General features: G+C 34.3%; 1 protein-coding gene across 1 annotated transcript; it reads left to right on the top strand.

Annotated features, from left to right (window-relative positions):
• Positions 1–463: 463 nt before the first annotated feature.
• LOC120084632 lies at positions 464–6,249 on the top strand. Its single transcript, XM_039040440.1, has 9 exons — positions 464–499; positions 611–745; positions 3,226–3,345; positions 3,610–3,664; positions 4,526–4,971; positions 5,152–5,224; positions 5,322–5,390; positions 5,485–5,567; positions 6,195–6,249. The coding sequence occupies exons 1-9, from the start codon at positions 464–466 to the stop codon at positions 6,225–6,227; spliced, it is 1,050 nt and encodes a 349-aa protein (XP_038896368.1). The 3' UTR covers positions 6,228–6,249.
• Positions 6,250–12,674: the final 6,425 nt, after the last annotated feature.

Here is a 12,674-nt window from a genome sequence, read left to right as displayed (position 1 = left end):
ATATAAATTAATTAATTTTGAATTAATTTATAAAATTAATTTTAAATAAAATAGTTTTATTTAAAATTAAAAATCAAAATTAAAATCAATTTTGAGAAAATTGATTTTAAAATAAAAGAACAGTGGATTTTTCTAATCTTGGGAAAACCCACTATCCTTTTTAATGGTTAATCATCAAATTCCATTCAAATTCTCATCAATTCTCCAAGCAGGAGCTGCCCTCCATGCAACCCTACTTTGATGCATGGTTTGTGCGTATAAATCAGACCTCCATGCAGCTTGATAAAGGGGATGATATAAAGATTTGTCTACTAAACTGCTGCATAGTTGAAAACCCTTTCAAACCATCAAAAATCATCCCAAATTCAGCTTGATTTGAGTGTTTCCACCACATATTCCTTCTTGAGCCTTGTAGAGAAGATCTTGGTGGTGGTCTTGTTGAAGCTTCAAGCTCAATCTTGAAATGATTCTGCTGAATTCGTGGATTAAGTCTTCAAAGGTAATGTTTGCTTCAAACCCTCTTTGAATTTCACTTGAATAGCTTGTTTAAAACTCAAATTAAGTGTAGTTACAGTGCTTATTGATTATGATTTGCTCTGCTGCATGTTAGATTACTCATTCACCAGGTAAGGCTAATGTGGTAGTAGATGCTTTGAACAGAAAATCCAGTTGTTCCAAAGATATGTTAAATTCTTTAAGGGGAAGGTTGTTGCAGGAGTTCAAAGGAGCTAATGTAGCTCTGGCAGTAGGTCATTTGGGAGATATGTAACACATTTCCAAATACGACCTACACTAGTAGATGATATTATCAAGGCTCAAACGATTTACGATAACCTTAGTAAATTGATTGAAGAAGTGAAACAATAGCAGAGATCAGATTTTATTCTAAGACAAAATGGAGCTCTGATAAAGGATGACAGATTATGTGATCTTAATGATGAACTGTTAAGGAATACGATATTAGAAGAGGCTCATGCATCAGCTTATGATATGCACCTATTAATACCAAGATGTATAAAACATTGAAGAATTCTTATTGGTTTCCTGGAATGAAGAAAGACATAGCCAATTATGTAGACAAATGTCTGGTTTGTCAGCAGGTTAAGCCAGTACGACAAAGACCTGTAGGTTTTTTGAACCCACTTTCAGTACCTAGATGGAAATGGGAACACGTAACCATGGACTTGTTAGGGTTGATGCCCTAAATCTCGTAAGGTTTTATAGTTTGTAAATATAATGTACAAACATTTTATTTATGGAATAAAATATTTGATGTTTTATTTCAAAATTAGTTGCATTAACCACAAACCAATAAACTAACATTCAAGGTTATCTTGTAGCTTAAACATGTATGTAGAGACATACAGGTGGATCATGTTTAATTGATAACCTAAATGGTCTGTAGTAAATGGACAAGGCTGGAAACTTTATCCTAGTGATACTACGAGTATGACTCGCTCTGTAGATATTAAAATTGTTATAAAGTGCTACAAATGATCTGATCCTGATCATTCATGTGAAGGCATATGAGCGGGGATATTTTATACAAAAGGGTTTGCATAAGATTGGATCACAAAATGTTTAGTCTCACTCATTCACAATAAAGGCTTGTCCTTTGATTTGTATGGGCGAGAGTGGCCAGACCACCGACTCAATAAACCTACCATTTTCGGGATTCGTCTAATTAGGGAGCTGGGAACATAGCTAGACAAGAAGGAATTCATTCCTTCCTCAATGTTGGGCAAGTAGATAAATTGCTCCCTTAAGGGCTGATTCCGGGGCTTGAACAATGTGACACCACACCCTCTCCTGGCCCGATAGGGGTATGATCATAGTTGGACTATGATTAATTATTCATTAAAGGGATTAATAGTACTTAAGAAGTTAGATGTAACTACAGGGGCAAAACGGTAATTTTAGCCCAACTTTACTTACGATCAATTTGTGAAGGGTCATCGTACTGTAGATTGGTTATATCCACTGGACATAGAAATATATATGTAGTGCAAAGAGTGCAATTTTCGGTCTTTAGTGGAGTGTCTGATAGTTAACAGATGGTAAATAATTTAATTAAAGAGTTTAATTAATTATTCACGTACCGTTGGAGATTCAAGCTACAAGTCCATGAGGTCTTCTCAGTAGCTCAACAGGAATTAATGAGAATCAGTTTTTGGATTTATTTGAATTGTTCAAATGAATTGAGGGAATGAATTATATAAGATATAATTAATTTAATTTTAATTATATATGATATAATTATATAATGTATTTGATACATTATATTATTTATGAGAGGAAATAAATGTTTGAATATGATTCAAATATTAATTATGTGAATTGGATTCATATAGTTAAATTTAATGTAAATGTGATTTATATTAAAAGCCATTAGTGAGAAAGAATTGAAACTATATGTTATATTATATTTTATATAATATAGAAACTATAGGTTATATGTTATATGTAATATAACATATAGTTATATATATGTATGTATAATAAATTAGTTATTATATATATATATATATATATATATTATTAATTAATTTAAATTAAGCTATTTTTTATTTTTTATTTAATTTAAATTAATGGGAGGGAAATAACTTCCTTCCCCATCTTTCTCTCATCCCACGTTTTATGTAGGTGGTTGATAGAGGTTGAGGCTTTTGCTTTCTTCTTCCTGCAAAAGGAGACAGAATAACAGTGTGTGAAAAAAAAAAGAAAAAAAGAAAAAAGGGTTCTATGATCTAAAGAGAATATACACATCCTCCTTTCATCTCTTCCTCTCCATCATTTTTCCCTCACGCAAAATCCAAAATAGTCAAAGCCCCACAAACTCCTAGATTCTCACCTGAGAATAGTTCGTGGTAGTGCCTGGTTGGAGATCGAGGATTTACGTCTGAAGTTTTGTCTTCAAAGGTAAGGGTTTTCTGAAACCTATTTCTTATTGTTTAAGCATGCTGATTATTATGAAGTAAATGCGTAATAGTATTCTTCCTTTGTAAAATTATGAGTCTGTAGAATTTGGGATTTGAGAAGATCCGTTTCCGCTCAAGGATCCTCTCATTGAGGTTCCTTCAATTGGTATCAGAGCCTTCAGGTTTTGATCCCAAAATCCCAATTTTTATGAATTAATTTTACAGTTTTGGTGGGTTTTAGTTTTTGCATTTTGTAATTCATGTGAAGTTTTATTTTGAATGTGACTTTTGTTTATGGATGTTTCAGGATTGGGCATATAGATATTTAGCTTTCTCTTACGAATTTGGTGTTGTAAAGGCCCATGTTTTTTGGGCATTAATTCCACATCGAGTCCGTATTACTTTGTTAGTCATTCGTGATGTTCCTGTATGATTGTTGGAGAAAACGAGGTGGAAAACGTTGTTTTTTTTTTTTTAAGAAAAATGAAGCAGTACATTGGGCAACTGTACTGTAGCGTTGCAACGTTGGCCCTAGTGTTGCGACGCTACGATGTGACGGACGAAGAAAAAGTTCGCAGTGTTGTGATGCTAGGGCACAACGCACAACACATCAAGATGGATTTTTTCACGCGGTTCACATGTGGTTCGAGGTCTGTTAGTTCGATTCGGTTAATTGATTCTCTGGTTTAAGCTTTTTGGGTTCATCTGGACCGGTTCCTGGTCTGATTCGAGCGGTTCAAGGCCCAGTTCACCTGTTTCGAATCGGATGGATTTTATTTTGTAATAGCTAGCCTTTATTTTTTTAGCTGCCCAATCCCAATTCATTGACTATTGTTTTAATATACATGTGATGTATGTTTTATTCTGTTTTATATGTCATATTGTATGTCATATAGAATTAAATCCTACCATAGTTATACATTTAATTTCATGCATCATATAGTATAAATGTTATAATATATGCATGCATGCATTAATAGTTTATCCATGCATCATTTATACTATAATTGTTATAATATATGATTCAATGTATAGATGTATGCTATAGTATGTTTCATTACCTTATTATATAATTGTTATATATGTTAGTAATAAAATGAAATTGAATGAAGCATGATACAACTTTAGGTTAATTTATAAGTGTTATAATTTACTAAAGTATGTCAAAGCATGCAATGTATAGTTTTAATTTATTTCTTTTGTTTATAAGTGTTATATCAAAATGAAAGTAGAAGTTAAAATCAATAATTTAAAGTTGCATGCAAACCTTAGGTTATAATCATCTTTTAAAAAAATTTTAAAACATGATTCAGATAGACCTAAGATCATGTTTCTAATGAAATTAGAAATTTAAGTTTAATCTTTTAATCGGTTTAATAGGATTAAATTGATTCTTAATAAAAGATTGCCTTTGTAACAAAAACTTTTTATTTAAGGCAAAGTCTATCTAGCACTACAAGAATTTTGGGCTTTAATGTCGGTTGGAAAAAGTGAAATCGGATGTATAATGTCAGTTTTGTTTTTTTAAAAAAAGCGGATCTTTAATGTCGGTTTAAAACCGACATTGTAGGGGTAATTTTAATGTCGGTTTTAAACCGACATTAAAGACCCACTTCACTTTTTCCTCCAACTTTCTTTTTTTCCCCCCTTTTTTTCATTTCCCTCTTCACTCTCCCTCAATTTTCTTTTTCCTCTCATTCTCACACTTCCAAACCCGTATCTGCTGTTCATTTCGTTTCTCACTCCTCTCTTCCAAAGTGGATTTGCTGGTCATTCCGCCGGATCTACTGCTCATTTTGTCGCCGTTCGCGTGTCTCTGCCGGATCTGCTATTTGTTTCGTTATCGTTCGCGTGTCTCCAGATCTGCCGCCGTCGATCGCCAGATCTACCACCATCGCCGTTCGTCGTTCGTTTCGTCATCGTTCTGTTGCCGTCGTCATTGAACCTTTTCATTTGCTTTGGGTTTGAAACAGATCTCCGAGTTTTGAATGAATACCAGCAGATTCAATCTTTTTCTGCTAGCACGGGACTGTTTGGAATTTATGCTAGCACCGTAAGGCGTAATCTTACTATTGATGTTTTATATGGTTAATGTACTTATCTTTCATCTTATCAATATAGTTGCAAATATCTGTGCAGAGCTACAGTCTGATTTTTATTCGTCCTAGATTTAATTTAATGTAATTTAATTTAATTTAATGTACCTGCCTATCATAATTTCAATTGGGTGCAGGGTTCTGACTTTGTGGCCCAAGCAGTTGATATTGCTGCATCAGAACTAATCTCAATTGCAACTCCTAGACGAGGTTCGCAGATTTTTGTTTTTGTTTTCTTTTTTCTTTTTTCTTTTTTCTTTTTTTTGTAATTTCTCTGTTTAATACATCTTGCCCTCTATTGTTGCAGTTTCGGAGGTGCAGCTTAACGTCCTCGTAGTTATGGTGGTAGAAATATTTATGGAAGAAGTCGAAATGGGTAAATATTTATATATTTTTTTTATGGATTGATACTTATTTTAAGATAGTAACTATATTAAGCAAGACTTTGGAATTTAATTCTTTCATTTTAGATGAAGGTATTCAAACTACAGAAACAAACGCGATTGGTCACCTGATAGGCGATACCGCCACCTCGAGGCAGGAGCCCTCCAAGGTTTCCTCTCTCTCTTTTGTGTCTCTCACACACGGTCACACGAACACAGAGACGTTGATAAATCCCGCACATATTTTGCTCTTAAGGTCTCATTTTCCAGTCCTTTAGTAAAACTTGATATGAAGAATATATATTACCATAAAACTTAAAAACAATCAATAGTTACACCTAAGAAAGTTAATTATTTTAAAAATGCAATGGACTAGCGTAGTTGGCTAGAGAAAATAGTACTCGTTTGTAGTATCAATTGTGTCTCCGCCGAAGCGCCACAACCATGCTTGCAATGAAGAGGTGAGTAATTGCAATGAATTATTTCTCTCAAGGCCAATGGCCTCTTTGTAGTTTAGATTGGATTAGAATGTAACACCTGTTTATGGCTCATGGGTACTATTTATTTGTAGTTTAGATTTGATTCAAGGTTTTTGAATTTGTGAGTTGCTGGTAGTTTGTGGATTATTCATGCACTATGGTAGTTTTTGTGACAACTTTTGAGATTTGAAGTACATTGTGAGCTAAATTTGCTTATTGATGTATGTGTTATTGAATATTCATTTTTTGGGAATTCTGGTTATTCTGTTAAGAGCAAGTGGTTGTGAAATATTTTTAGGAGTGTGTTTCTTTGAACAGGTTCAGGATAAATTTTTGGTTTTGTTGTGGTAGCATCGTTATGCTGTCGAAAATTTTCCATTGTCTTCGTTTCTCATATCTAGGTAACCAAGCTTCTCTTCTTCAAGATCTTGAAAAAGAAGATTCTCTCATTTATTCAACCATTGAGTTTTCTTGTTTTGCAGGTGCAACAAATGAGTAAAGATTTGGTATCGCAACCTCTTTATGCTTTTTCTTGGGGAACTCTAGATCCAACACATTCACACTACAAGAATTTGATCGGTTCGTGCCGAAAGGGAAGTTCAGAGGCACACTATGCGCGCATTTTTTGGATCGTTTCAAGTTGTTTCTGGGAGTAATTTTGAATGCAAAGAGGTAGAATACAAGTTTTTATGGGTTTTTGGAGCTTTTTGTTCTTCCATTTCTGGATTTGAATATAAAATTTCATGGGATTTTGTTACTGACCTCAGAATCAACTTTTGTTTGTTGTGTTGGATTTTGGAGCATTTGTTCTTCCATTTTTGCTGTTTTTTGAAGGTCCCATTTTCAGATTAGAGTATTAGTTTTATTAACCATATTTAAACTAAAGAATATGAAGTTTTATGGGTTTTTGTGATTTGAGATTTCATTTACTGACTTCAAAATCAACATATATTTTTTGTGTTGGATTTTGGAACTTCTGTTCTTCCATTTCTGCAATTTTTTAATTTGAAAACTGATGAAAACTAAGAGAGATGGTTTAGATGGAGTTAGAAGAGCTGGAGATATGTAATTGGTTATATCTATTGATATCAACTCTTGGAAGGGGTGGGGAGGAGATGGATTTCTTGCAACGATAAGGATTCACGTAAAAATTGTTCCTGGTAAGTGCATTTTTGAATGCTTGCAGTTTTAAGCACAATTTCTAAGTGTTTTCAAGTGACTCTAATGATATGGAAATTCCTATTTAAGAAGTTATAGTGTGTTTATTTCTCCTTGGACCATATTGGATTAGAATGTAACACCCGCTTATGACTCATGAGTACTATTTATTTGTAGTTTAGATTTGATTCAAGGTGCTTGAGTTTGTGGGTTGCATTATGGTAGTTTGTGTGTTATTCATGCACTATGGTAGTTTTGTGACAACTTTTGAGATTTGAAGTACATTGTGAGCTAAATTTGCTTATTGATGTATGTGTTCTTGAATATTATTTTTTGGGAATTCTGATAGTTCTATTGAGAAGAAATTGTTGTGAAATATTTTTGGGAGTGTGTTTCTTCGAACAAGTTCAAGGTAAATTTTTGGTTTTGTTGTGATAGCATCGTTATTAGTCGAAAATTTTGAAAAATCTTGAAAAAAGAGTAAAGATTTTGAAAAAGAGGATTCTCTCATTTATTCAACTATTGATTTTTCTTGTTTTTCAGGTGCAACAAAGGAGTAAAGATTTGATATCGCAACCTCTTTATGCTTTTTTCTTGGGGAACTCTAGATCCAACACATTCACTGCAAGAATTTTGCCTTGAATGTACCATTTATGCACATTCCCAATAAACACGGTTAGTTGAATATGAATTCTGATCATATTTTCACTTTCAATCCTTTGTCTTAAACCTTTTCGTTTGTGATCCTTTGAACATCAGTGATCAGACAAAGATGCCTATAACTAGACACTACTGAAGCTGGAGGGACCTGTTCAAGAAGAATTATGAAGGGATCCATACTTACCAAGTGGAGACGAACAGTAAACTCATAGTGTTTGTAAAATCATAATGTTTGTATTACTTGTAATTTGTGTTTTCAAGGCCTGAATTATTGTACGGCCTTTTAAATTATAATTTTATAGCAGAATTTGTGGATTAAATGTAATAGATTTACAATCCATACATGAATAATATGTCATAGCCACATCGTTCGATGATGATGTGTCATGTTATACTTTTTGACCAAAAAAATGGATTCGGCAACGAAATTTAAAAAAAAAACGGACAGATTCGGGCTCCAATGTCGGTTAAGAATTAAAAAAAAAAAAACACAGGCTTTAATATCGGTTGAAACCGACATTAAAGACCTTTAATGTCAGTTGAAAATTTCACTAAAGGTCTTTAATGTCGGTTGAAAATTTCACTGAAGGTCTTTAATGTCGATTGCAACCGATATTGAAGGTTGAGTTATTGAAGCCCTTTGATGTCCATTTAAAATCGACATTAAAGGGCTTTAATAACACTATCTTTAATGTAGGTTGTCAACCGACATTCAAGCCCGAATTTCTTCTAGTGTAGGCTAGGGTATTTAAGTTGACCGAAACGTAACACCCCTACCTGGGAACTTACCTGGAAAGATGAATTAGATAGATTTGTTACAAGCATGCAAGTTTGATTAAGGATTGTTAAAGAGTTTAATGGACCTTAATCAAAATTGTTTAACTATCCAAAGGCAAGTTCTGTTTTTTGGGCAAATTAAGCAATCACTTAGTTAAAATTAGTAGCCAAATTTTCCTAAGTTAATTAACCCTAGATAAAACACTTAGTGGGAGGAAAATGGGGTATATGATACTTCATTTAATCCTCTTCACGTTTCTCCCTTAAAGTTTACACTGTGAGATCTATACTCGGCCTCGAGGCACCTTGAGTGTCTCCCTACAGATGGCATTTGTATAGGTCAATCTCAAGGTGAATGGAAAGAGTGTTTATAGTAAGTGGGAGCGAGATGTGTGACAACACATCTCTTGGTCTCCCTTATTAGTTTGAAGTAAAGTTCCGTGCATGGCCTCGTGGCACCTTGAGTGTCCCCTTATAGGATAACATTTTTGCATGACACTTTATTCAAACTCCAGTAATGGATAGGGTTACTTTAGTTTCATGTTCCAATCGGTTTTTTCCTATAGTCGACTCATTGGGATGGAGTTTTAGAACCTAAAATGATGGGGTTACACTTACAAGAATTGTTAAGCAAGTTTGACAAATTCTAGACCGAACAATGATGACTAATAACTACAATAACAAGGAGTTGTTCTATCTATTAGTTGAGAATGTTTCATTTCAGTGAAGGGTCACTTGATCACCCTATGGTGACTTTGTCCTGCCTCACTGAAACATCATTCCAAAATAGATGTCACTTAGGGTACTAAGACTATTTTGCTAAAATTAATTGGTTGTCATGATGGTTTAATGCAAATAAACTAATTATAAATAATTTGTATGGTTTCAGTAATCTTTTATTAATATGACTTCCGCTACCTCAAATTTACTCGTCGCTGACAAACCAATGGGCGAAAATTGCACTTCGTGGAAAAATACCATCAACATAATCCTTATCATCGATGACCTTTGTTTTGTCCTTATGGAGGACTGTCTTCCCATTCCAGCTCCAAATATTGTTTGAAAGGTTCGAGAAGTATACGAGTGTTGGACACGGAAAAATGAAAGGCTCGAGCGTATATCTTGGCGAGTCTTACTGAAGTCTTAGCCAAGAAGCATGAACCCATGCTCACAGCCCATGAGATCATGGAGTCCCTGAGGGGAATGTTCGGACAATTGTCCGTACAACTCAAGCATAATGCTCTCAAATAGTCTTCATTGCCCATATGCAAGAAGGGCATCAGTTTGAGAACATGTTCTCAACATGATGGTCCACTTCAACATTGCAGAGATGAATGGGTCCATCATCGATGAAGCCAGTCAGGTTAGCTTCATTTTGGAATCTTTACCTGAAAGTTTCCTTTATTTCCGTAGCAATGTTGTTATGAACAGAATTGATTACAACCTGAACACCTTGCTCAATGAGCTATAGACCTTCCAATCTTTGATGAAAAGTAAGGAGCTAAATGGTGAAACAGCTTCATCTTCTGAGAAATTCCATAGAGGTTTGACCTCTGGAATAAAGTCTATATCTTCTTCCTCTAGCACCAAAAAGTAGAAGAAGAAGAAAGGTGGGAAGGGGAAAGTTAACCCCGTAGTTGCTGCTAAAGGAGCAGAAGGCCTCTCAAGGCTGCAAAGGGAATCTGTTTCCATTGTAACCAAGAGGGATATTGGAAGAGGAACTGTCCCAAGTACTTGGTAGAAAAGAAGAAGCCCAAGCAAAGTAAATATGATTTACTTGTTTTGGAGATCTATTTAGTGGTGAATAATGATTCTGCCTGGATTATAGATTCTGGCACCACTAACCACGTTTGTTCTTCATTTCAAGGAATTAGTTCTTGGCGGAAACTAGATGCTGGGTAGATTAGATGCGGGTTGGAACTGGGTACGTCGTCTCGATTGTGGCAGTGGGAGGTCACTAGTTAACTTTACATAATAAATATATTTTGTTAGAAAATGTATATGTAGTTCCTAGTTTGAAAAGGAACTTAATTTCTGTAAAGTGTTTACTTGAACAATCATATTGTATAAACTTTCTTGTAAATAAAGTGTTTATTTATAAGAATGGTGTCGATATTTGTTTACTTGAACTGGAAAATAATTTATATATGCTATGGTCGTTAGCAATTAAAGCCCTTCATAACACTGAAATGTTTAAAACTGCAGTAACTCAACATAAAAGACTTAAATTTTCTCTTAAAGAAAATGCCTAACTTTGGCACCTAAGACTAGGACACATCAATCTCAATAGGATTGCGAGATTGGTGAAGAATGGACTTCTAAGCAAGTTAGAAGAAAATTCTTTACCTGTGTATGAGTCATGCCTTGAAGACAAAATGACTAAAAGACCTTTTACTGGAAAAGATCACAGGGCCAAAAAACCTCTAGAGCTAGTACATTCAAATCTCTGTGATCCTATGAATGTCAGAACAAAGGGAGGTTTTGAATATTTCATTACCTTTACTGATGACTATTCAAGTTATGGGTATGTTTATTTAATGTAACATAAGTCTGAATCTTTTGAAAACTTCAAAGAATTCAAGGCTGAAGTTGAAAATGCATTAAATAGAACAATTAAGACATTTTGATCTGATCGAGGTTGAGAGTTTTTGGATCTAACATTCCAGAACTATCTGATAGATCATGGAATAATATCCCAACTCTCAGCACTTGAAACACCTTAGCAGAATGGTGTATCAGAAAGGAGAAATCAAACCCTGTTAGACATGGTTTGGTTTATGATGACTTAGCCTCATTGCTTGATTGATTTTGGGGTTTTGCAGTACAGACTGCAGCGTACATTTTGAACTGTGTTTCATCCAAGAGTGTTACCAGAAACACCTTTGGAGTTATGGAATGGTCGTAAAGCTAGTTTATGTCATTTCATAAACTGGGGTTGTCCAGCACATGTGCTTGAGGCTAATCCTAAGAAACTGGAACCTCATTCAAAACTGTGCCTATTTGTAGGCTATCCCAAAGGAACAAGAGGTGGTTACTTTTTCGCCCCTAAAGAAAACAAAGTGTTTGGATGGAACATAAAGAACGCATGCATAATGAAAGCAATGAAATCGACAACGTTCTAATTGCAATAAAAACAAGAATAAGCATGCAAAAGGGATAGAAAATACAACCTTATTTCCTTTCCCGAGCTCGATTGACACGACCAATAGCAAGTCCTTGCTATTCTCTAGTTGAAGAACACAGTGGTGGGACCAGTATGTTAGTGAAAATAAGGGAATTTTACTATAGAAAGAAGGAGAGTAAAGGAAAGTTGAGGTGGAAGAGTTTAGGTCAAAAGTTATGGAAGCATTAGTCTTGAAAATTTCAAAAACAAAGGCATTTATAGAGGGGATTTTGTACGTCTTCCACCTCAAACTCCACTAGTATGTAATCTCTAGGTGTCAAGCTTGGGAAGTGCCACTTCAAAGTCCACTTAGTTAGTAGGAAAATCCAACAATTGGATTTTTCCACTAACTAATTTTTTATAAAAAAAAAAATGAAATACAATTTTTTACATTTAGAAATTATTTAATTGAAACAATTTCAATTAAATAAAATAAATAAATTTAATATCGTATATTAAATTGTTTATGACACCTAGCTTTGATTAATCACATTAATCAAGTTTAAAAAACACTTTCATGCTAATGATCAAGTATACTCTAAAAATAATTAATTATTTAATTGTAAATTATATATCATATAAAATACAATTTTCCCTAAAACTTGAATTTGAACATTTCAAATTCTTACTTCACCTGGTTCTTATCCGTATTGAGCTAGAAAAGAGACCCGGTGGACCTACAAATCATGGCTTCAACGATCCGAGACTAACCGGTCAAACTCTTTAACCTAGTTAATCAACATTCGTTGACTAACATGATTGCTCATTATAGCCTGTAGTTGCACTCCCCCACTGTAGATATATTATGTGTCCATTTGATATAATTGTCATCAATAAGTTGATCCTTCACAAGTTGTTCGTAACCTCAGCTAAGTCAAATACCGAAATACCCCTAAGTTACATCTTTTCTCCTTAAGTACTACTGTACCTCTAAGGAACAATTGATTTAGGATCATAATCATTAAATCCATTCCCTCTTAGTCCAATAAGAGGATGGGGCCTCTTGTTCAAGACCCGAGATCAACCCTTAAGGGAACAAC

The sequence above is a fragment of the Benincasa hispida genome, chromosome 9 (genome assembly GCF_009727055.1).
Source record: "Benincasa hispida cultivar B227 chromosome 9, ASM972705v1, whole genome shotgun sequence".
NCBI classification, from domain to species: domain Eukaryota; kingdom Viridiplantae; phylum Streptophyta; class Magnoliopsida; order Cucurbitales; family Cucurbitaceae; genus Benincasa; species Benincasa hispida.
This window is presented reverse-complemented; position numbering and strand designations above follow the sequence as displayed.

Coding starts and splice junctions, on each gene's coding strand:
- LOC120084632 (XM_039040440.1), top strand. CDS start 464: ATGATTCTGCTGAATTCGTGGATTAAGTCTTCAAAG. Junction 746..3,225: donor GAGCTAATGTAGCTCTGGCA/GTAGGTCATTTG, acceptor TGGATGTTTCAG/GATTGGGCATATAGATATTT. Junction 5,568..6,194: donor CGAGGCAGGAGCCCTCCAAG/GTTTCCTCTCTC, acceptor TTCTTTGAACAG/GTTCAGGATAAATTTTTGGT.